We start from the raw sequence: 22,111 nt of genomic DNA on the forward strand, positions 1-22,111 counted from the left end.
CAGCTAACCTGTGCAAACTTTAAGCGCATACATACACCTACATTAAGTACATATCCATGGGGCCATCCAGGATGAGCACGGCACCCAATGAGTTGATGACGGAGGGAACAGCATCATGCCCGCAGGCCAATCGGCATCCACGGCACGATGGCTCCTATTGAGCGACATCCATTTCAAGGTGCATGACCTGGACCGCATCGTCCAAACGTCGCAGTGGATCGCGTCGCTGCCGCAGCGCTACAACATCCAGCGCGCCATCATATGCGGCGATCTCCTCACCTCGCGCAACACGCAGCCCACCCACGTGCTGTCGGCCTGCTACCGATTCCTGGGCCAGCTTAGCGACCAGATCCCTCACCTCAATGTCATTCTTGGCAATCATGACCTTGCCTACCGGCGCGAGTACACAACGTCCGCCCTGAATGCCCTGGATATGCGCCGCTTGTCCAGGCACATCACGCTTCATTCTGCCGTATCGCATCAGGTATGGGACGGGAGGCGCGTGCTCGTCTTGCCCTTCCGCGAGGACCAGCGCGAGCTTACCGCTGCCGTCGCCGGCCTGCCGGCCAAAGACGCAGCAGAAACGGTGGCGTTCGCCCACCTGGCTATACACAAGGCGGTCCTGCAGCGCTACGCCGTCGACCAAGTGACGGGCGAGAGGAAACCATGTTCGCCATACAATGGGCTTACCGGCCCTGGCGAGTTCCGCACCTTGGCCCGGACGTTTACAGGGCATTTCCACTCCTGCCAGACTATCGTGCAGTCGCCCCGAGACCAGCTTCCGCTCGATGACGAGGCTCGTCTGAAAGGCAGCGTCACCTACCTCGGTGCGCCTCTCCAGATGACTTGGGCCGACCTCTACGACTCCCAGCGCGGCGTTACGTTGCTCGATCCGGAGACGCTGGACCAGGAGCTCATCCTCAATCCTCACGCGGTCGGGTTCGTCACTGCCAACCTGCACGATGTCCTTCAGGACCGTGTCGAATCCGCCACTGTTTCAGATAGGCACGTGATGCTACTGGGCGAACGCATACAGGTTCAGCACGTCGTGGCTCGTGACAAACTACTGCTGCTGGGAGCCCGCGGCGTGCGGAACTGGAATCCCATTCGAGCCTCGCAGCAATCAGGGGGCGCAATGATTTCTCACGGATTAGGAGCTACTGCATCTCCTGGAGATGCACAAGTTGGAACACCGCCCCCTAGAGAAAACCCGATACCCCTTGATACTCACAGCGAAGACTTCAAACCCCTAGATTTCGCTCAACTCCTTGAAGCATACTCTGCCAACCTTCAACTTCCCAAATCTTTAGAGAACCGTCGCGCGGAGTTGATTCATGTTGGTCGCTGTCTTGTCGGGAAGACATCCGGCCCTGAGAATAGCGATAAATTGAGCTATACCGATATACTAGACGCCTCCAAGTCTGCTAGGGAGTCCAACGTCTCAGTGCACCAACGTGAACCTGAAATGCCACGTATATTCGTCGCAAGGTTACACTCTCTTTCTCTCACTAGTTTCCTTGGTGTCCGAGAAACACTGGCGATCAACTTCCACGAGCTGCCACTGTCTCTTACTTTCATCACGGGAGCCAATGGTTCTGGCAAGAGCACGCTCTTTGAAGCCATCGTCTGGTGCCAGTTTGGGCGCTGTGTACGGGCCGGCTTGACAGTCAACGACGTCGTGAACGACACGTCCGGTCGCGGATGCGAAGTCACTCTGACGTTCGAAAACGGGTTCAGCATCACGAGATACCGAAAGCATCGGGAACACGGCAACCGGGTAGTGGTCTCTTTGCATGGCGTGCCCCAACCCCAATACGAGAAGGGAGATGCCCGCTCTACACAGGAGGCCATCGAGGACCTCCTGGGCACGGACTACGACACGTATGTCCGGACCGTCATCCTTGGACCGGAGAGTGCAGTGGGCTTTCTGAGCTCAACAGCACTTCAGAGACGCGACTTGATAGAATCCATGCTGGGGCTTGGTCGTCTGGAAGCCCAGAGGGATTTGACCAGGCAAATGATTCGCGAAATCGACTCTGAGCAGACAGAGCTGCAAACCAAACAGAAGGGGTTGAGACAGGTAATGGACCACATCGAAGGCACCATCAGAACTTTGAAGGAAGAGCATAATGGAGCCTTACTTCAGATCGCCAAAATCACTCGAACCATCGAACAGGCAAAAAGACTCGACTTGAAACGGAGCCACGAAAGGAACAGGAACGAAGACTGCTTTCTAAGAACGACGCAGATCCGGAAGAGGGCTCTTATATTGCAGGAAGATTATACGATCTCGAAGAGCGCATCAAGTCTGTACGCCACTATCTGCACACCATGAAGACGACAATTCGAGAAACCGACATTGCTACCTCGTTCCGCCGGGAAAGGCTTATCAATGAAGAAGCCCGACAAGAGGCAGAGCGCCGACTCTCCGAGGCAACAGCTGCCCTTGTCAGTCATAAAACCCTCATGCCTGAGGCTGGCTGGTGGAACAAAATGATCTATCAGTGCCACGCTACCTTGGGCCATGTTCGGAAAAGATTGCAATCCCCCTTGGCGGGTAATCAGATGAGCCCCTACCGAAGTCGTCATCTCATAGCATGGTCTCGATGTGTCTCGCATGTCATCCAGTGCCTGTTAAAGCCGGTGATCCTATTGGAAGCTGGGCTTGAGATGCTACTAAGCGGCGCAATGAATAATAGCAAGGTAGCGCACTGGCATAAAACGTATCGAGACTTACACGCCAAAGTCTCTGACGCAGCACGTTGTTACGACATGGCAAACATCAAGTGGAGAAAAGCGGCCAACACGGTAGCAAAGAACTTCGGAATACCCAAACGGCGTGTTCATTTGGCAGATCGGATCACAGTGGACGGCGTCCGGGCTTACCGCGAGCGATATACTTATTCTACTAACTACCTCAACGACCTAATGACCAAGAAGTCGGAATGGGTTGAGAAACAAGCCAAACACCAGCGACAGCGAAACAAGGAGATTCAAAGGAAAAGGGAGCAGGAAGCCTCTCATGCAAAGTCCGATATGATGTACTGGGCGATGCTTCAGGAGCTGCAGCAAAGCCAGGAGAGTAAGCGGGAGGTGGCCGCCGTTTACAGCCAGCGGCTCGCGGCCGAGCTGGCTTCGCGCGACGATCTGGCGGCTCAGTATGCGGCACTGGGCGCGGTGGCCGAGAAGCTGGCCCAGGCGCGCGAGCTCTTTGCGTTCTGGGACACGGCCTTCTCCAAGCGGCGGACAGAAGCGGCGGCCACCACGTCTTCGGGGGCGACGACGACGATAAGCTTCCGCGCATACGTGCTCGAGCAGAGCCTCGGCGAGGTTAACACCTTGGCGACGGAGATCCTAGCAAGCCTCTACCAAGACACTCGGCACGCGCGCGACGCGGCGGCGGGCATGCTGAAACACATATTCGCCACCACTCTCGATGACGACGACGAGGAGAGCACGCGGAGCTCCTCCTCCGCTTATTCCTCTTCTGACAACGACGGCGATGACAAAGAGGAGGAGAAGAAAAACAATAAGAAGAAGAAGAAGAGTAGTATCGCCTCCTCGCGCCTGCTCGACAGCACCTCGCTCGGTGTCACCTCGGCCCTCGCGTACGCCAAGCGCAGCGGCGGCGAGCGCAAACGCATCGACCTCGCCCTCTTCTTCGCCCTCGTCCTCGTGGGCCAGGGCCGCGGCGCCCACCGCGCCCGTTATCTGCTCGTCGACGAGGTGTTCGACAGCCTCGACCCCGCGGGCCAGGCCGCCGTCGCCCGCTGGTGCCGCTACCTGCTCGCCCGCGTCGACTTCGTCGCCGTCGTCACGCACAGCGAGATCCTGCCCAAGCTCGCCGCCGCCGCAGAGGGGGACGACAACGCGCCGGGGTTCGTTGTCTGGCGCGCCCGCATGGGGAGGCGGGGGACGGTGTTGGATATGGATCAGTAGTAAATTTACACGTGGGCAAAGCGGCCTTCGGGTTTCTCATTGCACTATCTTCCGCGACAATGCCGTAAAGCTTGTATGTACTACGGGCAGTCCTTTTGGCTGAACTTCCTGGGTTTCAAGATGTGCACCAATAACGCCGAACTGTCCCGATCACCACCTAACAACACTAAATCAATTACACTGAAGGTTAACTCACGACAACGTGCGCGCACCATGGCCAAAAGCCTCACAGAATACCAGCAATCTGAACGAGCCTCCCAGGCGATACCAGCAATGATTGAGATACACACCAGCTTTAATCTGATAAGCGCAGATTGACGAACACCACAATGGAATTCTTTGTCTCCAAAGACAAAACAGCTGTCAAAAGGGCATTTCCGAATCAGGCCCAAAGAAGCCGGAGATAGCTCTCCTTGGCTGTATATAGAGTTACTCCTGCCCATTAGAGAACAAGTCCTTGAATCGTCGCTGCCGACAACCAATCCTATACTATATTACTATACGAGATTGATATACTTGTCGCTTTTTGTCATTCGCTCGTGTCTACGAAGGTAGATGACGGAAAGACAAATATAGTAAAAAGTCCCGGTAAACATGGCGTTCTCTCAACAAGACAACCGCTTCATCGACTTCATTCGCATGCTCCACGCGAGGGGCCCTAACCTCACTGCGTCGCAGATCTTGGAGCGATGTCGAACCAACTTTGGCCGCCACCCTTCAATGAAGGTCCAAAACTGGCTGTACAAGAGCCTTGTGGACTTTCGAATGGCGCGAGAGAACAACGAATGCCACCCAGGCGTGCTGCCAATCGTCGAACGAGGGATCAGTCCATCGTCCGGTTCCACCTATCCGGACCAGCAATGAGGAAAGAAGCCTAGAAGGAAGTCTAGAAGGACCAAACAGTCACCGATAATGCATGATGATTGCTTAGAAAGACAGGTCCTGTGATGGATGATATGATGGCACGGGTTTCAGGGGGAGGGGTTAGACTGTATAGGGGGGCCTGGTTAATATAAAAAAGTGCAGTTCGTGATACGGCGTACATTGGAGAAACCCCGAACGACTACTACTGCTGGGCATGCAACTCGTGCTTGGACTGTATTATCGGGCTAGGTCGATATGTATGCCGGTCTTGGCAAGTCTTTGAGAGACCCATACTTGCTCCTATTCGACGATGAAGTTGTGACGAGTTCGCCATAGAAGTAAGCACGGGGAGGCACATATGACATATGACAGCAGCTCAATAAAGTTTGCCCTGCGGTCATCAAATAGGTTAGCAAACATGGAGGATCAGGAAGAAACCAGGTTTGCGATCCGTTCATATAGAGTAGCAATATCCGCGATGACCCCACCGATTCTCACAAGGATCATTGTCGCCCGGAACACCTTCCAGCTTGGAAGAAGTTCAGGCAATCACATATATTTGAGGCATTTTCCACATGACATATCATATAAGAAAAACAAAATCTAATCGACACTGACGGGCCGTCTTCAGGACACCCAAGAAACTCACGACACAATGGGCGCTGTTCTGTCTTCGATCTCGGCGAGGCTGCTATTCGGCCTGCTGCTCGTGGGTCTCTATCTTGGATACCGCGCCATCTCCCCGAAGCCCTTACCCGGTATTCCTTACAATCGCGATGCAGCGAAGAAGCTCTTCGGGGATATACCCGAAGTCATGAGATATGTCATGAGAAAGAAGCAAATTTTCGTGAGTGGGACGTTGCCGGCCAGCCGGCTGACAGCCGATGTGACGTTTACTCCAAGAACTTCCGCTGATAGTTTCTTAGTGTTGGCTCACTTCGCTCACGACAAAACATCAGAGCCCCATTGTGCAAGCGTTTTTCAAGCCCGGAGAGTGGCCATGGGTCGTCGTCACGGATCCGTATGAGAGCCAGGACATCCTGCTCCGACGAACCAAGGAATTTGATCGTACCTTGTTCAAGGAGATGATCGGGGGGATTCTTCCGGAGCAGCATTCGCATTACCCGTCTACGGATGTCCACTTCAAGCATAATCGTAACTTGATCAACCACTTGATGGCACCTACTTTCATCAGCCAAGTGAGCGCGCGAGAGGTCTACAACTCCGTGTGCACCTTGATCAAGGTATGGCAGGCCAAGTGTGACTTGGCCAAGGGACGGCCGTTCTCTGCCCACCACGATATCACGTATGCGGCCTTGGATGCCATCTTCGCATCTTCGTTTGGGCTCCCCGAGCAAGAGAGTAATACGATCCAGCGTCTGAACGCAGTATTGGAGCATGCCCCACAACTCAACATGCCGAAGGATCTGAACGAGCCCGTCGAGTTCCCAGAGGGTACCATCCCGACAATATTCGCCGCGGTCCTGACCATCCAAGATTCAGCGACGATCACACAAATGTCTCCCGCCCCGATCTTCGCCTCATGGATCTTGCGGAAGCTGCCCAAGATGAAAAAGGCCATAGTGACCAAGGATCAGTACATCCGCGACAAGGTGGCAAATAGTGTAGAGCTCATAGAGAAGGCAAAGACCACGGCACAGGAGCAACAGCAACCAACAAGCGCTCTCCATTCCGTCCTACAGCGTGAGCGCGAGGTCGCCGAGAAGGAAGGTCGACAGCCCGACTACTTCAAGCGCGCCATCGCCGACGAGTTCTTCGGGTTCACAATGGCGGGCCACGACACCACCGCCACGGCCACGGCGTGGGGCGTGAAGTACCTGACTGACCACCCCGCGGCGCAGGACACCTTGCGCACCGCTTTGCGGAGGGCGCTGCCGGACGCCCTGGCGCAGCAGCGGTCGCCGACCTACCAGGAGCTCATCAAGGCGCACGTGCCGTACCTCGACGCCGTTGTCGAGGAGATCACGCGCCACGCCAACACCATCGCCTTCGTCGCACGGAGAGCGATGCAGGACACGACAGTGCTGGGCCAGCGCATACCAAAAGGGACCGACGTGCTGCTGATGGCCAACGGGCCCGGGTACCTGGAGCCCAACATGCGGATCGACGAGGACAAGAGTGGCGGCGATGCCGAGAACGCCGTCATGCGCAGTCCCGGCGCTCGGCTGGACGGTGGCAAGTCTCTCACGAGCCTGTGGGACGATGAGGACATTAGGGCCTTCAAGCCCGAGCGCTGGCTGAAGAGGGACCCCGAATCGGGTACGGAGAGGTTCGACCCCATGGCGGGTCCGAACCTGGCCTTCGGGGCTGGGCTGCGGGGCTGCTTCGGCAAGAAGCTGGCGCTGCAGGCGCTGAAGCTGCAGTTTGCACTTTTCGTTTGGAATTTCAAATTGCTGAAGACGCTGACGGAGCTGAACAGCTACGATGCCGTGCAGAAGTTCGCACGAGAGCCGACGCAGTGTTACCTCCGCCTGGAACGTGCCGACCTCTAGATACCCGATACGTTTTCTAATTTTGGACGTCTCGCTTTGGAGCGTGTGAAATTGATGTTGAATATATAAGTACATAACATCGAGAACGAGTCAGAGAGGCGTGGTGCGGCCAAGTCGTAAATGTATGTGTAGATGTTACCTAGAATGCATATTGACTTTGAGCAGTGAATCTGGCAAACAGCCGAAGTGATAAGTCAGCAGAACCTGAAATATGTTGCGACATTGCCAGCTGCAATGCGGTCGGAGACGCAAGGATACCCAATGGACTACAGGTGTAGTAAAAGGGGTAGGAGTAGCACGAGATATTGGTGCTGGACTGTTAACGCCAGCTGAGAAGATAGAATGATGTTCCTCAAATGAAGACTTTAGGGTATATTGATAAGCTTGAGACAGAAACCCAGCGCTACGTTTATTTCGCCACACCGTTCCGTCTTCTGCCACCGGCTTTGCTCCTCGAGATATGATTCTTGAGTGCATTCCTCGTGTCAACCAGACTTCGCTTCTGCTTCGACTTGGCCTTGCCCAAGGTCATCAAGAAGTTCTTCTTGCGGGCCTTCTCCTGGTTGGTGGTAGATTTGCCCTCGGCGTCCTTCTTGGACTTGCGGATGGCCTGCGTCGACTTGTGCTCGGATCGTTCACCCTTTCCTTCCTTAGCCTTGGCTATGCGCTCCTCCTTCGTGTCCTTACGCAGCCTGGCGGGGGCTTCGATCTGCTCCGCCGTCAAGCCTTCGTCGAAGTGACGCGATTGCTGGTCTCCCTTGCGCTTCTTGTTGCCCATGGCCTTGTCGATGCTCGCTTCCATACGCAGCTCACGTAGTTTGGCCAGATCCGCCGGAGTCAAGATCGAAGTAGTTGCCAGCTTCGACAACTCTTCGAGTTCTTTAGCGGCATCACCTTCATCTTCGGGTTCCTCGGAGTCGCGCTTCTGCTTCTTGGGGGCTGGTTCATCCTCATCCTCAGAATCGCTGACTCTAATCCATTCACCAGAGTCACTGCTCTCATTGGAGGCGACCTCCCAGCCATCGTCCTCTTCCTCCTCCTCCTCCTCCTCATCATTGGCATCACCGCCCTCTGGCAAGCCCTTCTCGGCTCGCTTCCTCTTTCGCTCATCTTCTTTCCACTTTGCGAGTAACTCGAGTCCCTCAATGCCACCGACTTCTTGCTCACCGAATTTCTTCTGTCGCTGCTCGCCACTCTTGAGGTTCATAGTCGCCTGCTTGCCGCGATCCTTCCTCTGAAGCATTTCGGCCGCTTGCTCACGATACAGAGAACGCAAGCCTCGCGCCGCCATTTGGACACCCTTGTCTTTAGACTTGATGTACTGAACAAGATCCTGCAATAAAGTGTCCGTCATGGCCAAGGGCTGTCTCGCACAAATCTCTCGGATTGCGTTAAGACCAGCTGAGGCCACTTCGGCGGCAGCTGCTTCGCTGACGAATTCATTTGCGATCTTCTGTATCAGAACCTCCAACACATCCGGAGGCACCAGCTCATGCGTAGCTTGTGCAAGACAAGCCAGAAATGTGGTAACACTTTGCTGTCTAGGAGTAAGATGCTTGGTGAACCAGGAGTAAAGAGAGAGGAGAGTCAGCTGATGCAGACCAACCAGTCTCGTGATGAGCTGGAGGACCTGGAGCTTCGACTCCAGAGCCAATCTCGATTTTCCGTGGAGATGTTTAGCAAAGAGTGCCTCTGAGAATCCCTGAGGGTCGTGCAGAAGATGCAATGCTGAGAAGTTGAGAGGGCTGGGTGCATTCTTCTTCTTCTGGGCCCTCTTGACCTTGTCTACAGCCTTGTCCAGAGCCTTCTTCTTCTTCTTCGACTTCTTGTTGATGCCAATTTGATGCTTGACCTGCTTGATATCGGGTGTTTCTTCGTCGCTGCTTTCGTCCTGTAACTCTTCACGCTCCTGGTCACTGCCCAGGAAAAACCGGACGCCACCAACCATGACCTTTTCATTATCGGACAAGCATGCTTCCTTCATGATGGCGACTGGTTTGGCGTCGGTCCACAGCTGGCGACGCCACATTTCGCGAGTCAACTTGACTGCCCAAAGGCCCTTTGAGGATGTTCGGTCGCTCGTGACAAGAGTGAAGAGGGCATTCTGTACTGTGCGGTTCAACTTGTGGTTGATGGACTTGGTGTTGGAATTGCGCAGGTCGCTGAGGATCTTGGTGAAAAGCAGATGGCGCAGAGACTTGGAGGGTGTCGAGACAAGGATCGGAAGGAGGGTAGTAAGGAGATAACCCGAGTCGACGACATCTTTCCTCCTGAGAAGGACGAGACTAGTCACGATCTTCTCTCGCAGGTCGGACTCAAGCACAGCGTGATGTTTCGTAAGCGTCTCCTTCAAGCCGTCGGCGAACCCGACAGTGTGCTCGGGGTACACTAAGAGGGCCCTTGTCAGCAAGAGTGTCGCGGCTGCAATACAATGCAACGCAACGGAAGGCTGGGAGTCCAACTTACGATCGGCACAATGGGCAATCAGGTCGACCAGTTCTCTGTAGGAGATGAGGACGTTGGACTCGCTGGTGACTGGGGCAGCCAGAAACTGGTCTCTTGTCGACTCGTACTGGTTCCATAGCTCGAGGAACTCTTTTTCGTAGGCCTGGGGATCTCGTCTGATTTTGTACTGCAAAGTCACCAGATCCGCCTCGGTCTTCTCGAGAGCAGTGCGACCCATTGCGATTCTGTTGTTGGAGGTGAATCCAACTTGGTTGCCGTGTTGTCTGCTGGGGGTTGAAGACGGTATACTATACAAGCGAGGATGGCTGGAGAAATTTCGACTCTGGGCTTATCGTACAGCGGATAAGAAACTTTTTGGTAGGCGCAGGCCCCTGTAAATCCATGTGGGGTCCAGACTCCAGCAGTCCCGGGAGGGGAGCTTATTTGGTGGGGGTTGAGTGAACGCGCTGGCCTGCGTACAAATGGGCCTTCATCGTGCTGCTAGTGCACCGAGTACTGCTGTCTTGAAGCCAGGGGAAATTGCAAAACAGACCTCCTTTGATGGTGAAGATCTATCATACATACATAGAGCCATCCGCCCTGGCACGCTGCCAGAGCCTGCTACACCCAGTCTTCCCTGCCAGTGTTTCTCACCAAACATCATACGCATCAAACGTGCCGAATACGTTGGTTGGCCAATGGAGCAAACACTGGCCCAAGCACTGGGTGGTCTGAAATTGGCTGACGGTCAAATCGACCATCACGCTCGGGAGGCCAACCTCTCTTACCTTGTACAAGGCGGCTCCCTGACGACCAATGAGATACGCTTGCTCAGAGGCCTTCTGTCACAGTTTACCTTCCAGACCGACATTCTGTCAAAGCTGCCGGTTGAGCTTGTCATTGCTGTCGTGAGACATCTACAACTGCGCGACATTTGGTCCTGCCTGACAGTGTCCAAGACATGGAGGTCGAGGCTGATGAGCCAAGACATCAGCCGCGCATTATCAGATGTCCATTTTCCCGCAATATCATATACGTGGGGAGAGTCTGCGCGCCGCGGTACCGGTGCCGCCAAGAGCATCAGCTCGCTGTTCATACAAGCGGTGCGAGCTTCGCTGCGTTGCAACAAGACACCGTTTCGCTCGGAGCTGGTGAACAAGTTCTCTTGGAAATACGAACGATATTTCAGCATCAACCCGGAGGAATATGATCGGTACCCAAAGCCGTCCAACGACTCCGGACTAGCTTGCGATTCTCTGTATGCGTACGGTCGCATTGCCTGGGCATACGAGAGCCACACATTCGTCATCGACTGCTTGAACACTTGGAAACGGAGAATTTATTCCTCCCCAAGCTCAAAGTTGTTCACGCCGGTTATGCAATTGGAGGCGTTGGGATCCAAGCTTCTGGTCGCTAGCGTCCTCAAACGGACGTTCTTTGCCTGGGACATCGAGACAGGCCGCCTAGAACAAGTCAAATTGCCCAGCTGGGTCCAGACATGCACAACTGAAGGGGATCGAGTAGCCTTCGTTACCAGAGACAAGCAATTATATGTTTGGAAATATGGAGCTTCGTTATTATCTGTTGATGTAACCAGCATCTCGCCACCACTAGACGACGCCAAAGCGACGCCTGTTGCAATAGCACACCCAAACGATGAGGACACCATATTCATGGCAACTAGGAGGGCCTCTTCCGATAAAGCTACGACGCTTGTTGTCTACGAATTCAACAAGCTGAGATTTGTGAGATCTTATGAAGGCCAGTTACCTGACGACATCAATCTCCAGTCCACCACGTCTGGATTTGGGGAAAAGGAGGTCCACTATTGGGCGGACTTCGAAAAGACCAACTCCTATGGGTTATATGCCTTGTGCCATACTGATGTAGGCAGGCAGAAGCACCCCGACCAGCATGCTGGGCGTATCTGCACCACTCAATTCGACATATACCACAAACAGTTTGTTGAGCAGCGGTTCGAGCTGCCAATGTTCTATCCTAAGACAAAACACCGCGTATGGAACAACTGTCTGGTTTTCGGGGGTATGAAGTGGCTAGATGACGGAGAAATTACCGTGGTTGTCCATCAACCTGGCCTGGAGCAACACCGGCCAGCTTCTCGGAGAGGGATCCCGTGGCTTGACACCGAGGCGGAGCCTGACTTCGAACATTTCGACCCCCATCCCCGAGCCATCATCCATGACGACAACTTCATGATTGCCCTTTTCTACAATGGTTACGTGGTGTGGCGTTTAGACTCGAGACCTTCTCGCCCGAAAGCAGCAGCCCCGCAACTATCGTGAAGCCCGACGCCTACAACTTTCTCCTAGGAGAAAGTCCTCAAACTTGGACTGCACTACTTCAACGGAAATTCACAAAACCACCAAATTGGAACATGAGACTGGATGGTAAGAACTTGATAATAAATGCTATTGGTGTCGGTCCATTCAAACCCAGGCTACACGTCCATGCGTGACAGATAGGATCCCCGATTTCCAATGCGGCTTTACGAAGAGAATAAATATAGTTGAACTCAAGCGGACTTAAGCGGAGACACACTGAGAGTAGTAGTCATTCTGCTTGACGCATTTCGCTTCAGACACACAGTTCGTTTCGCCGGTGTAACCAATACCCCCGCATTGCCCATACAGCGCTACACCCCCAGGCGAAGAAGTCGGGGCCGAGGCCGCCGATGTACTGGCTTTCGTGGTCAGAGTCGTCTGCGGTGCGGCAGAAGAAGTCAATGTCGTCTTCGGAGCGGCACTCGAAGTGAGAGTCGTCTGCGGTGCGGCACTTGAAGTTGGGCGAGCGGTAGATATGGGCGCCGGTTGAGGGTTTGATCCACCGCTGCCAGCTCCACAAGTTGCAACATCACCTCCAGGGGCTTTGTAGCTATCCGCCTTGAAGCCGTTGTAAAAGTTGGGGATGTAAATGTTGCTATCGGAGTCCTTGTAGGCGCCCGGTAGCGTGATTTTGGGGCTGCAGTCGGTGCTGCCAGTGCCAGTAATCTTGAGCTGAGCACAGCCAATGTAGAACTACCATGTATCGTGTTAGAATAGGAGTTGGTAAGTAAGCGAGGGGCAATTCTCTATACATACCTGCGCACCCCCGACAGTCTGGGCGGCATGGAGAGCCAGCATCTCAGAACGAAGCTGTACCGAGTGTTAGCAAGAATCAGGGCAAGGTAGAACATATGCACTGGCTTACCAGATATTCACCACTGGCTAGGCCCTTGGGCAACGTGAAGGTATGGGTCATGTTGTCTGCCTCCATGATCTCGTTGGCCCACTTGCCGTCGACATAGTTCTGCTCGTCAATCTTGAACCAGCCAGCGCCGATGCCAGTCGCCTGGGAAGCATCGTCGACCGGGCCGTACAGCATGTGAGTGATAGGGCCGGGATGCGAGCTTTGGTCCCACTGGACTTTGATCTCCGAGCCTTCCTTGGCTGCAACGGTGTCAACTCCCGAGGGGACCTTGGCGCCATTAACGTTGCAAACTATATCGTCGCTGCTTATATCGGTCTAATAATAAATAAGCTATTAGAGAGGGCCCTGACAGAGATGGGCTGATGGCAGTAGCCAATAGTCAAACTTACCACTGGGCTATTGCTTGGCGGCATCCGAATGCCGGCTTGATAGCCCGGTGTCTCTCCATCGACCCAGAACTGATGGAAGTTCTGGTGCGCAGTGGCCACTGAGAGCAAAGATGCGATAACGGTCGTCTTCAACATTGTGTCGGTTTATCGGTTGGTGTCTTGAATCGTATATCCCTATGAATACCGGACGGCTCAGAGCCTATATACATATCGACTCGGATATAGGAGCTACCCATTTCTGGGAAGACTCCTTTCATTGGCGGAATTCAAACCATCGTAAGACTGCTGGTGAGGCCATCGTCAATAGGCGAACCACGAAACGATAAGATTTGCCAGATGTTCACAGCCCGGCAAGCGCCTGTCAACGGACCGAAATGGGTTCTCGGGGCGTGACCCGTTCAGTAGAGCTATCTTATATAACGGGGGCAGGACCATGTTTCGTGTCGCAAGACCCCTTCTACAGCATGCAATCACCGAGCCTTTGGAAGCTTGCCTTATAAAGCGGCGTTTCGAAACAGCTGTGGGAGAATTCCAGCATTGATATTCGTGGAGAATTCTGCAGCGCTCGAGTCCGGACCATGATTGAGGTTGATGAAGGAGAGGAAGTGGATTTTTCCACCAGTTCGTGCCAAGGCGGAATGTGTCTCTCCACATCCGGGTTTGGAGTTGAGCGCGCTCCAAGTGCTATCTACATGTACTTAATGCATCTATGCGAACCTCTTTGCTGGCCATTCAAGAGTAAGGCTGACTTGATTATATGGCCGCGGCGATATGACGAAGTTTGCGTGCTCCAAAGGCGCTCAAAACTCCCGACGGTGATTAGAAACAAGTATAAGTACTTTCAGCGCATTGGGTTGTGTTGTCGCCGTGCCGCCCTTTAGGTAGGTATGTACTCATTACCTATATGCATCCTAATGACTGGGCATCTACTGTAGGTTGACAAGTGCGACCACGCAAGCTCCGAAGTGCCACGCGACAAAATCGAAAATTGTACGTCGTACTTACTCACACATCGTCATAGCCGGCAAGCTGGGACCGGGTCATACCAAGGGCTAATCCACGGCATCCGGCATCGATTCAATCAATCAGACTGGGCTTGAGCCCGTGGAGTTTTGATCCCGGAGAACGCGAACACACATGACTCGACACGAGCCATAGTGAACATTGGGCTGATCTTATGCGAGTGTACACGGACGCGCGCGTTGGCAGATGCCATAGGTACTGTACTTGGTGTACCTAGTGCGTTTAATGTTGTGTTACCGGACCAGAAGCTATCAGTCTCAACTGAAAATGTCCCTTGGCAGAACCCTGAGAAGCTTCGGCAGGTATGCAAGGTTTGAGATAACGTTCCAAGAAAGATGTTCATTGTTGTCACGAGGCCCAATACGGATGTCAGCAGTTCAAATAGCTCCAAAGATGTGGAAATATAGGCCGCCTAACCAAGCTACCAAGCGCAACACGTCCACGTTTCTTGGGCAGTTTGGGGGCGCCGCTGGCCCTTTAGTGGACCCGACAGGCACTTGCAGGCCCTTGGCCCCGATGGCGGGGGGCGACTGTTACAGGCACGACGCCTCACTGCAAGGAACCCACTAAAGCGGCCCAGAAAATGCGACACAGCTCGATAAGACTGGATGCTGCCTGATATCGGAGCTCGTCATAATCATAGCAGCTGACGATACCTGAATCTAAGACCAACATCCCCCAAAGGAATATCAATCCAATCAATCTTCTGTGACAATGACCACATGATCATCTCCTTCCCACCGCACGCGCCTTTAAAGCGCCCCTGATTACAAGCAGATGCGACCTGCGCCATAAAGTCCATCTATCCTCCTGCACAAACGCCTTCTTCAGTGCTGCGTTTGACCCTGGACGACCCCGACGCAGCGAACGAACCTCCAACTCGCCATCGCCATGGCTTCCACCTCCGTATCAGACGACCGGGCGCCGCTCCTACGACCCTCGTCTCCGGCGTCTACTCTTGGGCCCCTGAGTTCCAACAGCTCTATACTCGATGGATCGAGAACCTCCTCCTACCGAGCCAAGACGCGCTTCTTGCGCATCATGGCATTTATCGGGTCGCTTCTGGCTGCTGCCGCCGCCGGTACCATCACCGTCTTCTCGCTGTACGGCCCCAGTTTCCAGTCGCGTTTGCGCTTCACGCAATTCGAAATCAATGGCGTCGCCAGCGCCATGAGCCTTGCGCTCTACATCCCAGTTCCACTGATCGGATACATGTGCGACCGCACCGGCCCGAGCCGGATCGCCCTGATTTCGGCCGTTCTACTGGGCGGAGGCTACGGGCTCGCAGCTGGACTATATCGCAGAGGAGATGTTGCGCTGGGCGGACTCGGGCGCAAGGATCTCATCATATTCCCATCCATGGTGTTTGCGTTTGTTCTTATCGGTGCTGGCACCGCTTGCGTATACGTCGCATCCGTCACGACGTGCGCCAAGAACTTCAGCAAGGGCAAATACCGCGGCTTGATGCTCGTGGCCCCGATAGCAACCCTTGGGTTCAGCGGAGTCCTGGTCAGTCAGGTGGCAAGCCGGATCCTATACGAGAAACACGCGGACGGCTCCCGAGGCGAATTCAGCGTCTTCTATTTCTTTGTGTTCCTCTCCGTCTGCCTGACCTTTGTTGGTCTGTTTGGCACCTTCACTCTCCGCATCATTGACGAAGACGAGCTCATCAATGAAGCTGTTGACGAGCTTGAGAGGAGCGGTCTCCTCGAAGGAAGCGAAATCTTCAGGCGACGATCTACCACTTCCTCAGGCTACGGCATTGCGAGCGCTGGCGGAGACCCCGAGGACGGCGGCTTTATCAACTCCATCAAAGACGATGAGGATGACAACGATGCCTTGAAAAAGACATGGTTGCTCAATAGCGAGACTCGACGCTTCCTGTCAGACCATACTATGTGGTGGTTCGCTCTGGGCTTCTGGCTCATAATCGGGCCAGGCGAAGCTTTCATTAACAACTTTGGTACCGTCATCGGGACTCTACATACGCCGCAAATAAGTGAGAGTATAACAACTCCGGCAACCCACGTCTCGATCATTGCTGCTACCAACACTGTGGCTCGTCTTGTTGTCGGCTCCCTGAGCGACTTTGCTTCGCCGAAGCCACAAAGTGCCCATCTGCAAGGTGGTCTACACTTATCGCATGCACCGGCTGGTCAAAGAATCACCATTTCACGCATCGCTCTGATTATTTCGGCGGGCATCATCATCTCCTTAGGTACCCTGATTCTGGCAACTGGAGCTATCCAGGAGCACGGTGATCGGTTCTGGATGGTGTCCAGCTTGATTGGGGCTGGCTATGGTGGCCTTTTCAGCCTGATGCCTATTATTGTTACCATCATCTGGGGCGTGGAAAACTTCGGCACCAACTTCGGAATCGTTGCATTGTTTCCGGCCATCGGATCGACCATGTGGGGTCTGATCTACTCCGCCGTCTACGAAGCCGGCGCCAACACGTCTTCTCCAGCCACCCATTCTGAGGACGACACTTTCTGCTACGGCACAAAGTGTTACTCCATCACGTTCTGGGCGATGACTGCTTCGATTTGGGTGGGTTGCGGGATGATCTTCTGGGCATGGAAAGGGAGGAACGGCTGGGCTCAGCGTGGTGTTGTGATATAGTTGACCTTCTTTTCGTGGATGGACCAACACTTGATTTCTTCTTAGACTGCACATACTCCCACGTTGTTGGTTACATATTTTGTCTATGCCAATAGAAGTCCCTGGTCAATGGACCAGTTTACCAATCCTCAGCGACGCCGGCACCTTGCCTACATGTTCTACCACTAGTCTACCTACTCCACAAGCCAAGTCGAGCACGTGAGTACCACAAAGGATCGGCACTGGGAAGTTCCAGGAATCCCTCTGCTTCTCTATGTCAGATCCAGGTGTGCATTGCATACTTGACTTCCTTATCTGGTTCGACGACCGAGGTCAAGTGACCTTAGCCTGGACTCGGAGTTGTCACCCTATATCGCAGAACAACACCTCATTCAGCTCACTGCTTCGCGCAACGAAGGCATCGCACCGACTTCGTATCTAGAATTATCGTCTTCGATGCCGAGAGCTGCATGTACGACCGTGGCTCACCCGAATATTCACATGCCATAAGCACTGTACCGTGAAGGGGACGCCTTGCTGGGGTTTCAGCTCGAATCCCAATATCTACCAAGCTGCTGGAGGTGGGCTTCGGGAGAAAGCAAACGTCATGACCAGGATACTTGGGGTGAAAGACTTGGCGTCATGCTTTAGCAGAAGGAGGGCAGTTCCGCGTACGAGCTCATTACTAGATTCGGATGGCTATCCTTTCTAAAGAGCTCCCGAATACGGCTTGTGGGTGCAAGCTACAGGTAGCCGCCGAAGAGCGTGCTGCGTCTCGGCCGAAAAGCACATGGGAAAGTAAGAAAAGCGTGGAGAGAGGGTGCGAGAAGAGGGTGTGAAGAGATTCCGGCATATAAGGAAGTAGGTACGGCCATCGCGCCCAAGATGGGGAAGCATAATGTTGCGTGTTCCGTATGGGTTGTCAGCTACATGTACATTGACATCAGTTAACATTGACTGGTACGACTACTGTAAATAGTCCAGAAGTATACCTATAGTAGTACCCTCAACTCCCCGGTGGGGCCTCGCACGGGAATGGGCGATGCAAGAAAAAGCCCGGCAGGCAGAATAGATTGCGGGGAAGGCGCTGCAACCCGCCGGGCGTCGATTGGGTCGTTTCTTCAACGCCGCCATGCGCGGATCACGTATATTCCCAAGATATCACAAACATTTTCCATGCATGTCGCAGTCCTCTGACGGCCCCCAGCCAACCAAACCAAGCCTTTCAGCCAGCCAACAAACCTGTTGGATCACCAACCATACGACGAGTTATTTGATCATCTACACACCACCTCTGACGCCCAACTGCGCAACATTCGGGACATGCGCCGAGGAAACCCCCCTTCTCCTCCTCCCCGTCCAACCAGCTCGCGGCTACTCACTCTTCCTACCTTACCGCTGATCTGACTAGCGATGGTCCTGCCTCGGTCCATGTTTGTTTGTATGCAGGCACCCAGCGTGTTGAATATTTCTAGCATGTGGTACAGCGGCGGGAATGGCACGAAATGAAACGGGGCACCGGGAATGTGCCATGCAACAATCATGATCACCAACCGGCATTCCTCGAATTCTCTTGATGCTTAGGCGGCAGAAGCAAGCAAGCAAACAGCAGTAACGGCCATGCAAGGTAGCCAAGCAAGCCTAATTTCGCAAGCCTCTGCCCATTCACCTACCTACATTCATCTCGTTCCGGCCCCATTTGGCCAGTTGTGCCTGGCCATATGGTTGGTGACACGATGTGGCTCAGGTCCCTCTCTAACAGAAAAGCAAATGCATGAGCGGGATCTGCGGGACAGAATAAGCGGGGAGGAGTCGGGACTGCCCCTACCCTGCCCAAGGGTTACTATTTGTCCAAGGCCTTGCCTCCAACTCCCGCTACGCCGGCCTCCAAAAGCTAAGTTGGCTTCTCGGAGCTGGCGACAATACAGGAAATAGCTGCGACGGCCGCAGCACACATCTGCTTCGCCCATTCATGATCTTCGGGGGTCGGAGAGCCCGTCAGCTGGATGGACGATGGTTTCCCAACATCCAGATCGGCCCCTAAGGCTGAGGGGCCCCTGTTCCAATCCTCAAAGTAGGTCGGAGAAGGGCCCCGTGATGAGCCCATACCGCTACCTGGTTACCTAAAGGGGAAAATGGTGAAGACGCGAGTCAAGCTGAGGTGTCGCTATAAAGATTGCCATAAGTCCTTCGTGTCAGGCTTCATGTTGTCTTGCCTGGTGGTCACAGCCCCGTGCCTTTGGTATCCTCTCCTTCCTCTGCCCCTTCTCCCCCTTGGCCTGTTCCTGGGTTAATCCTGCTCTCGCTTTTTTGGAAACCCCCGTAGACGTTTCTCGTCATGAAGACGTCTTGGTTCTCTGCCGTCGTGGCCGCGGTGTTGTCCGGCTCGGCGCTTGCTCTGCCTGCATCTGCGCCTGCTCCCGAACCTGTTCCGACTCTCGAGCCTGCCCCTGCCCCTGCCCCTGATGCCACCGTAGAAGTTCAGGCTATAGCCAAGACAACACTGGCTATCCCAGCGGGAACCGTTGTTGGCTCTGTGCTTGCAGGGGTTGAGAACTTCGGAGGTTAGTATCCACAATCAATTTGTCATATGAATTGCTTTTTCGTTTGCATCTGTCTCGAGATATACCCAAAACCCTGTGGCTCGCCCCTGGCAATGGCATAGCATTGGTGGGCTCTTGTGAAGCTAACTATCATCAATATTATCATAGGCATGCCCTTTGCGAAACCCCCGGTGGCGTCTCTGCGCTTAAGACCGCCCCAGAGGCTCACTGAGAGCTTCGGAACTATCGATGCAACTAGTGCAGGGCCATCGTGTCCTCAGATGTTCTTGTAAGTCACAATACGACAGCTCAAGTTTATATACAGAAGCTTACCTGGATATTAGCACGACGGGTGGCAATGAGTTCATACCAAAGGTGATAGGTAACCTGATCAACACTCCGCTTTTTCAGGTGGTCACGCAGCAGACCGAAGACTGCTTGACGATGAGAGTCCAGCGACCTGCTGGTACCAAGGCAGGTGACAAACTGCCGGTCTTCTTGTAAATGACCCTTCCCACCTTTGCGGAGAGTATGTGGGACTAATAAAAACCCAGCTGGATCTTCGGGGGTGGCTTCGAATTAGGGTCCCCGCAAATGTACGATGCTACAGCTTTGCTGGCCAGCGCCGTTGCTCAGGGGAAGCCCTTCATTTTTGCCGCGGTCAACTACAGAGTTGCCGGCTTTGGCTTCTTGCCAGGCAAGGAGATCTTGGCGGATGGCGCTGCTAACTTGGGGCATCTTGATCAAAGGTCAGTTCTTATTTCCAATAGACCCCGGCTTATGGGTCACTGAACCCAACTCATATGGTCACCTCAAGAACCGACGAATACTGATGGCTCTACAGAATGGGCCTCGAGTGGGTGGCAGATAATATCGAGGCTTTTGGTGGTGATCCTGAAAAGGTCACCATCTGGGGTGAGAGCGCCGGTGCTATTAGTGTCTTCAATCAGATGGCACTCTACGATGGTAATAACACCTACAACGGGAAGCCGTTGTTCCGTGGTGCTATCATGAACAGCGGCAGCATCCTCCCTACAGACCCTGTGGATTGTGAGAAGTGTCAGGTTGTATATGATATGGTGGTCACGACAGGTGGCTGCTCCGGTGCCGCGGACACACTCGAGTGCCTGCGCGGTCTGAGCTACGACAAGTTCCTGAATGCGGTCAACAGCGTGCCCGGCATCCTCAGCTACTCCTCGATTGCCCTTTCCTACATGCCGCGTCCGGACTTCACCGCGCTGACCGCGAGTCCCGAAGTGCTGGCACAAGAGAAGAAATACGCTGCGGTGCCCATGATCATCGGCGACATGGAGGACGAGGGTACCATCTTTGCCCTCTTCCAAGGTAACATCACCACGACGAACAGGCTGGTGGACTACCTGAGCGACCTCTTCTTCACCAAGGCCTCGCGCGACCAGGTCAGCCAGCTGGTCGAGACGTACCCGGCCTCTATTACGGCGGGCAGCCCCTTTGGCACGGGCATCCTGAACGCCATCTACCCGCAGTACAAGCGGCTGGCCGCCATCCTAGGCGACCTGGCCTTCACGCTGACGCGCCGGGCCTTCCTGGACGTGGGGGCGCAGGTCAACCCGGACGTGCCCTCGTGGTCGTTCCTGGGCAGCTGGAACGCGGGCACGCCCATCCTGGGCACCTTCCACGCGGCCGACATCCTGCAGATCTTCTATGGGGTGCTGCCTAACTACGCGAGCCGGTCGACGCAGACGTACTACTTCAACTTTCTCTACCACCTGGACCCCAACGGCGACAGGACGGCTTCGACCGGTCTGCCCGCGTGGCCGCAGTGGAAGGTCGGCAAGAAGCTGATGCAGTTCTACAACGACCGCAGCACTCTCCTGGCGGATGACTTCAGGAGTGAGTCGTACAATTTCATCACCAATAATATTGGGTCACTTCGTGTGTGAATGGGGTTTGGCGGTATTGGGTACATTGTTTGGGGGTTTTTCTTACGAGGCTACGAGGGCATTGGTTAACGGCATGGGGCACGGGAAGGAACATGCATGGATACACCCATTAGGTGACTTCGGGCACATTTCCAATAATGATCAATTGCTTATGCTCCACGATGACCGGTTACTGGCTATAAATCCCTCTTGGTCTTTTAGAGGCTGAAGAACGTCCACTGTATGCGGCTCTAGGGCTACGTACATGTAAGCAGCCCCCTCCCCCCCCCCAGGTAGTTTTAACCGGAGGCGATTGTCTCACTGGCCCAAACCAGCCACCAGATACAGGTACTAGTAGATCCCCGGAGTGCAGACAGCGGCCAGGGATGTCAGGAGCAAACCTTAGTTGCTAGCTTGGTTCCGGGGCCGGACGAGCTCTTCTGAAGTCAGCCACAGCAGGCATGAACCCTTCCAAGATGCCACTTGAGCTTTGTTGGGCGGTCTGGGCAGATCCTGTCAAGTAGCATCAGATCGGATATATGCATCTATTCAACGTCTACGGTTGGAATTGGCTGTCATACAAACGACACACAACAAGCATACACAGGACAACTGTAACCGAACACAACAAGCTGTTGCTTGACGTTGATGGGAATGTGCTTGCGCTATCTGGCATGCTGGTTTGG

The 22,111-nt window shown here is 54.1% G+C and overlaps 9 protein-coding genes across 9 annotated transcripts; 6 read left to right on the plus strand and 3 right to left on the minus strand.

Annotated features, from left to right (window-relative positions):
- Nucleotides 1-115: 115 nt before the first annotated feature.
- On the plus strand, nucleotides 116-2,335 carry PG997_000804 (P-loop containing nucleoside triphosphate hydrolase protein; the record flags this gene model as incomplete). The annotated part of the gene is made up of 1 exon (XM_066805119.1): nucleotides 116-2,335. The coding sequence occupies one exon, from the start codon at nucleotides 116-118 to the stop codon at nucleotides 2,333-2,335; it is 2,220 nt and encodes a 739-aa protein (XP_066674892.1).
- A 590-nt stretch (nucleotides 2,336-2,925) lies between these two features.
- Nucleotides 2,926-3,979, minus strand: PG997_000805 (uncharacterized protein; the record flags this gene model as incomplete). Its single annotated transcript, XM_066805120.1, has 3 exons — nucleotides 2,926-3,354; nucleotides 3,418-3,887; nucleotides 3,949-3,979. The coding sequence occupies 3 exons, from the start codon at nucleotides 3,977-3,979 to the stop codon at nucleotides 2,926-2,928; spliced, it is 930 nt and encodes a 309-aa protein (XP_066674893.1).
- Nucleotides 3,980-4,533: 554 nt separating this feature from the next.
- PG997_000806 (uncharacterized protein) lies at nucleotides 4,534-4,803 on the plus strand (the record flags this gene model as incomplete). Its single annotated transcript, XM_066805121.1, has 1 exon — nucleotides 4,534-4,803. One exon carries the CDS (start codon nucleotides 4,534-4,536, stop codon nucleotides 4,801-4,803), a length of 270 nt encoding a protein of 89 aa, XP_066674894.1.
- A 655-nt stretch (nucleotides 4,804-5,458) lies between these two features.
- On the plus strand, nucleotides 5,459-7,316 carry PG997_000807 (uncharacterized protein; the record flags this gene model as incomplete). Its single annotated transcript, XM_066805122.1, has 2 exons — nucleotides 5,459-5,650; nucleotides 5,730-7,316. The coding sequence occupies 2 exons, from the start codon at nucleotides 5,459-5,461 to the stop codon at nucleotides 7,314-7,316; spliced, it is 1,779 nt and encodes a 592-aa protein (XP_066674895.1).
- A 409-nt stretch (nucleotides 7,317-7,725) lies between these two features.
- On the minus strand, nucleotides 7,726-9,999 carry PG997_000808 (SDA1 domain protein; the record flags this gene model as incomplete). The annotated part of the gene is made up of 1 exon (XM_066805123.1): nucleotides 7,726-9,999. One exon carries the CDS (start codon nucleotides 9,997-9,999, stop codon nucleotides 7,726-7,728), a length of 2,274 nt encoding a protein of 757 aa, XP_066674896.1.
- A 460-nt stretch (nucleotides 10,000-10,459) lies between these two features.
- PG997_000809 (uncharacterized protein) lies at nucleotides 10,460-12,064 on the plus strand (the record flags this gene model as incomplete). Its single annotated transcript, XM_066805124.1, has 1 exon — nucleotides 10,460-12,064. The coding sequence occupies one exon, from the start codon at nucleotides 10,460-10,462 to the stop codon at nucleotides 12,062-12,064; it is 1,605 nt and encodes a 534-aa protein (XP_066674897.1).
- Nucleotides 12,065-12,208: 144 nt separating this feature from the next.
- On the minus strand, nucleotides 12,209-13,492 carry PG997_000810 (glycosyl hydrolase family 61-domain-containing protein; the record flags this gene model as incomplete). Its single annotated transcript, XM_066805125.1, has 4 exons — nucleotides 12,209-12,796; nucleotides 12,860-12,913; nucleotides 12,969-13,283; nucleotides 13,358-13,492. 4 exons carry the CDS (start codon nucleotides 13,490-13,492, stop codon nucleotides 12,305-12,307), a joined length of 996 nt encoding a protein of 331 aa, XP_066674898.1. The 3' UTR covers nucleotides 12,209-12,304.
- A 1,779-nt stretch (nucleotides 13,493-15,271) lies between these two features.
- On the plus strand, nucleotides 15,272-17,002 carry PG997_000811 (MFS monocarboxylic acid transporter; the record flags this gene model as incomplete). The annotated part of the gene is made up of 1 exon (XM_066805126.1): nucleotides 15,272-17,002. One exon carries the CDS (start codon nucleotides 15,272-15,274, stop codon nucleotides 17,000-17,002), a length of 1,731 nt encoding a protein of 576 aa, XP_066674899.1.
- A 2,317-nt stretch (nucleotides 17,003-19,319) lies between these two features.
- PG997_000812 (uncharacterized protein) lies at nucleotides 19,320-21,446 on the plus strand (the record flags this gene model as incomplete). The annotated part of the gene is made up of 5 exons (XM_066805127.1): nucleotides 19,320-19,545; nucleotides 19,693-19,813; nucleotides 19,869-20,024; nucleotides 20,079-20,273; nucleotides 20,369-21,446. The coding sequence occupies 5 exons, from the start codon at nucleotides 19,320-19,322 to the stop codon at nucleotides 21,444-21,446; spliced, it is 1,776 nt and encodes a 591-aa protein (XP_066674900.1).
- Between the last annotated feature and the right edge of the window lie 665 nt (nucleotides 21,447-22,111).

The sequence above is a fragment of the Apiospora hydei genome, assembly GCF_038363865.1.
Source record: "Apiospora hydei strain CBS 114990 chromosome Unknown utg000002l_segment0_segment0, whole genome shotgun sequence".
Classification (NCBI taxonomy): Eukaryota; Fungi; Ascomycota; class Sordariomycetes; order Amphisphaeriales; family Apiosporaceae; genus Apiospora; species Apiospora hydei.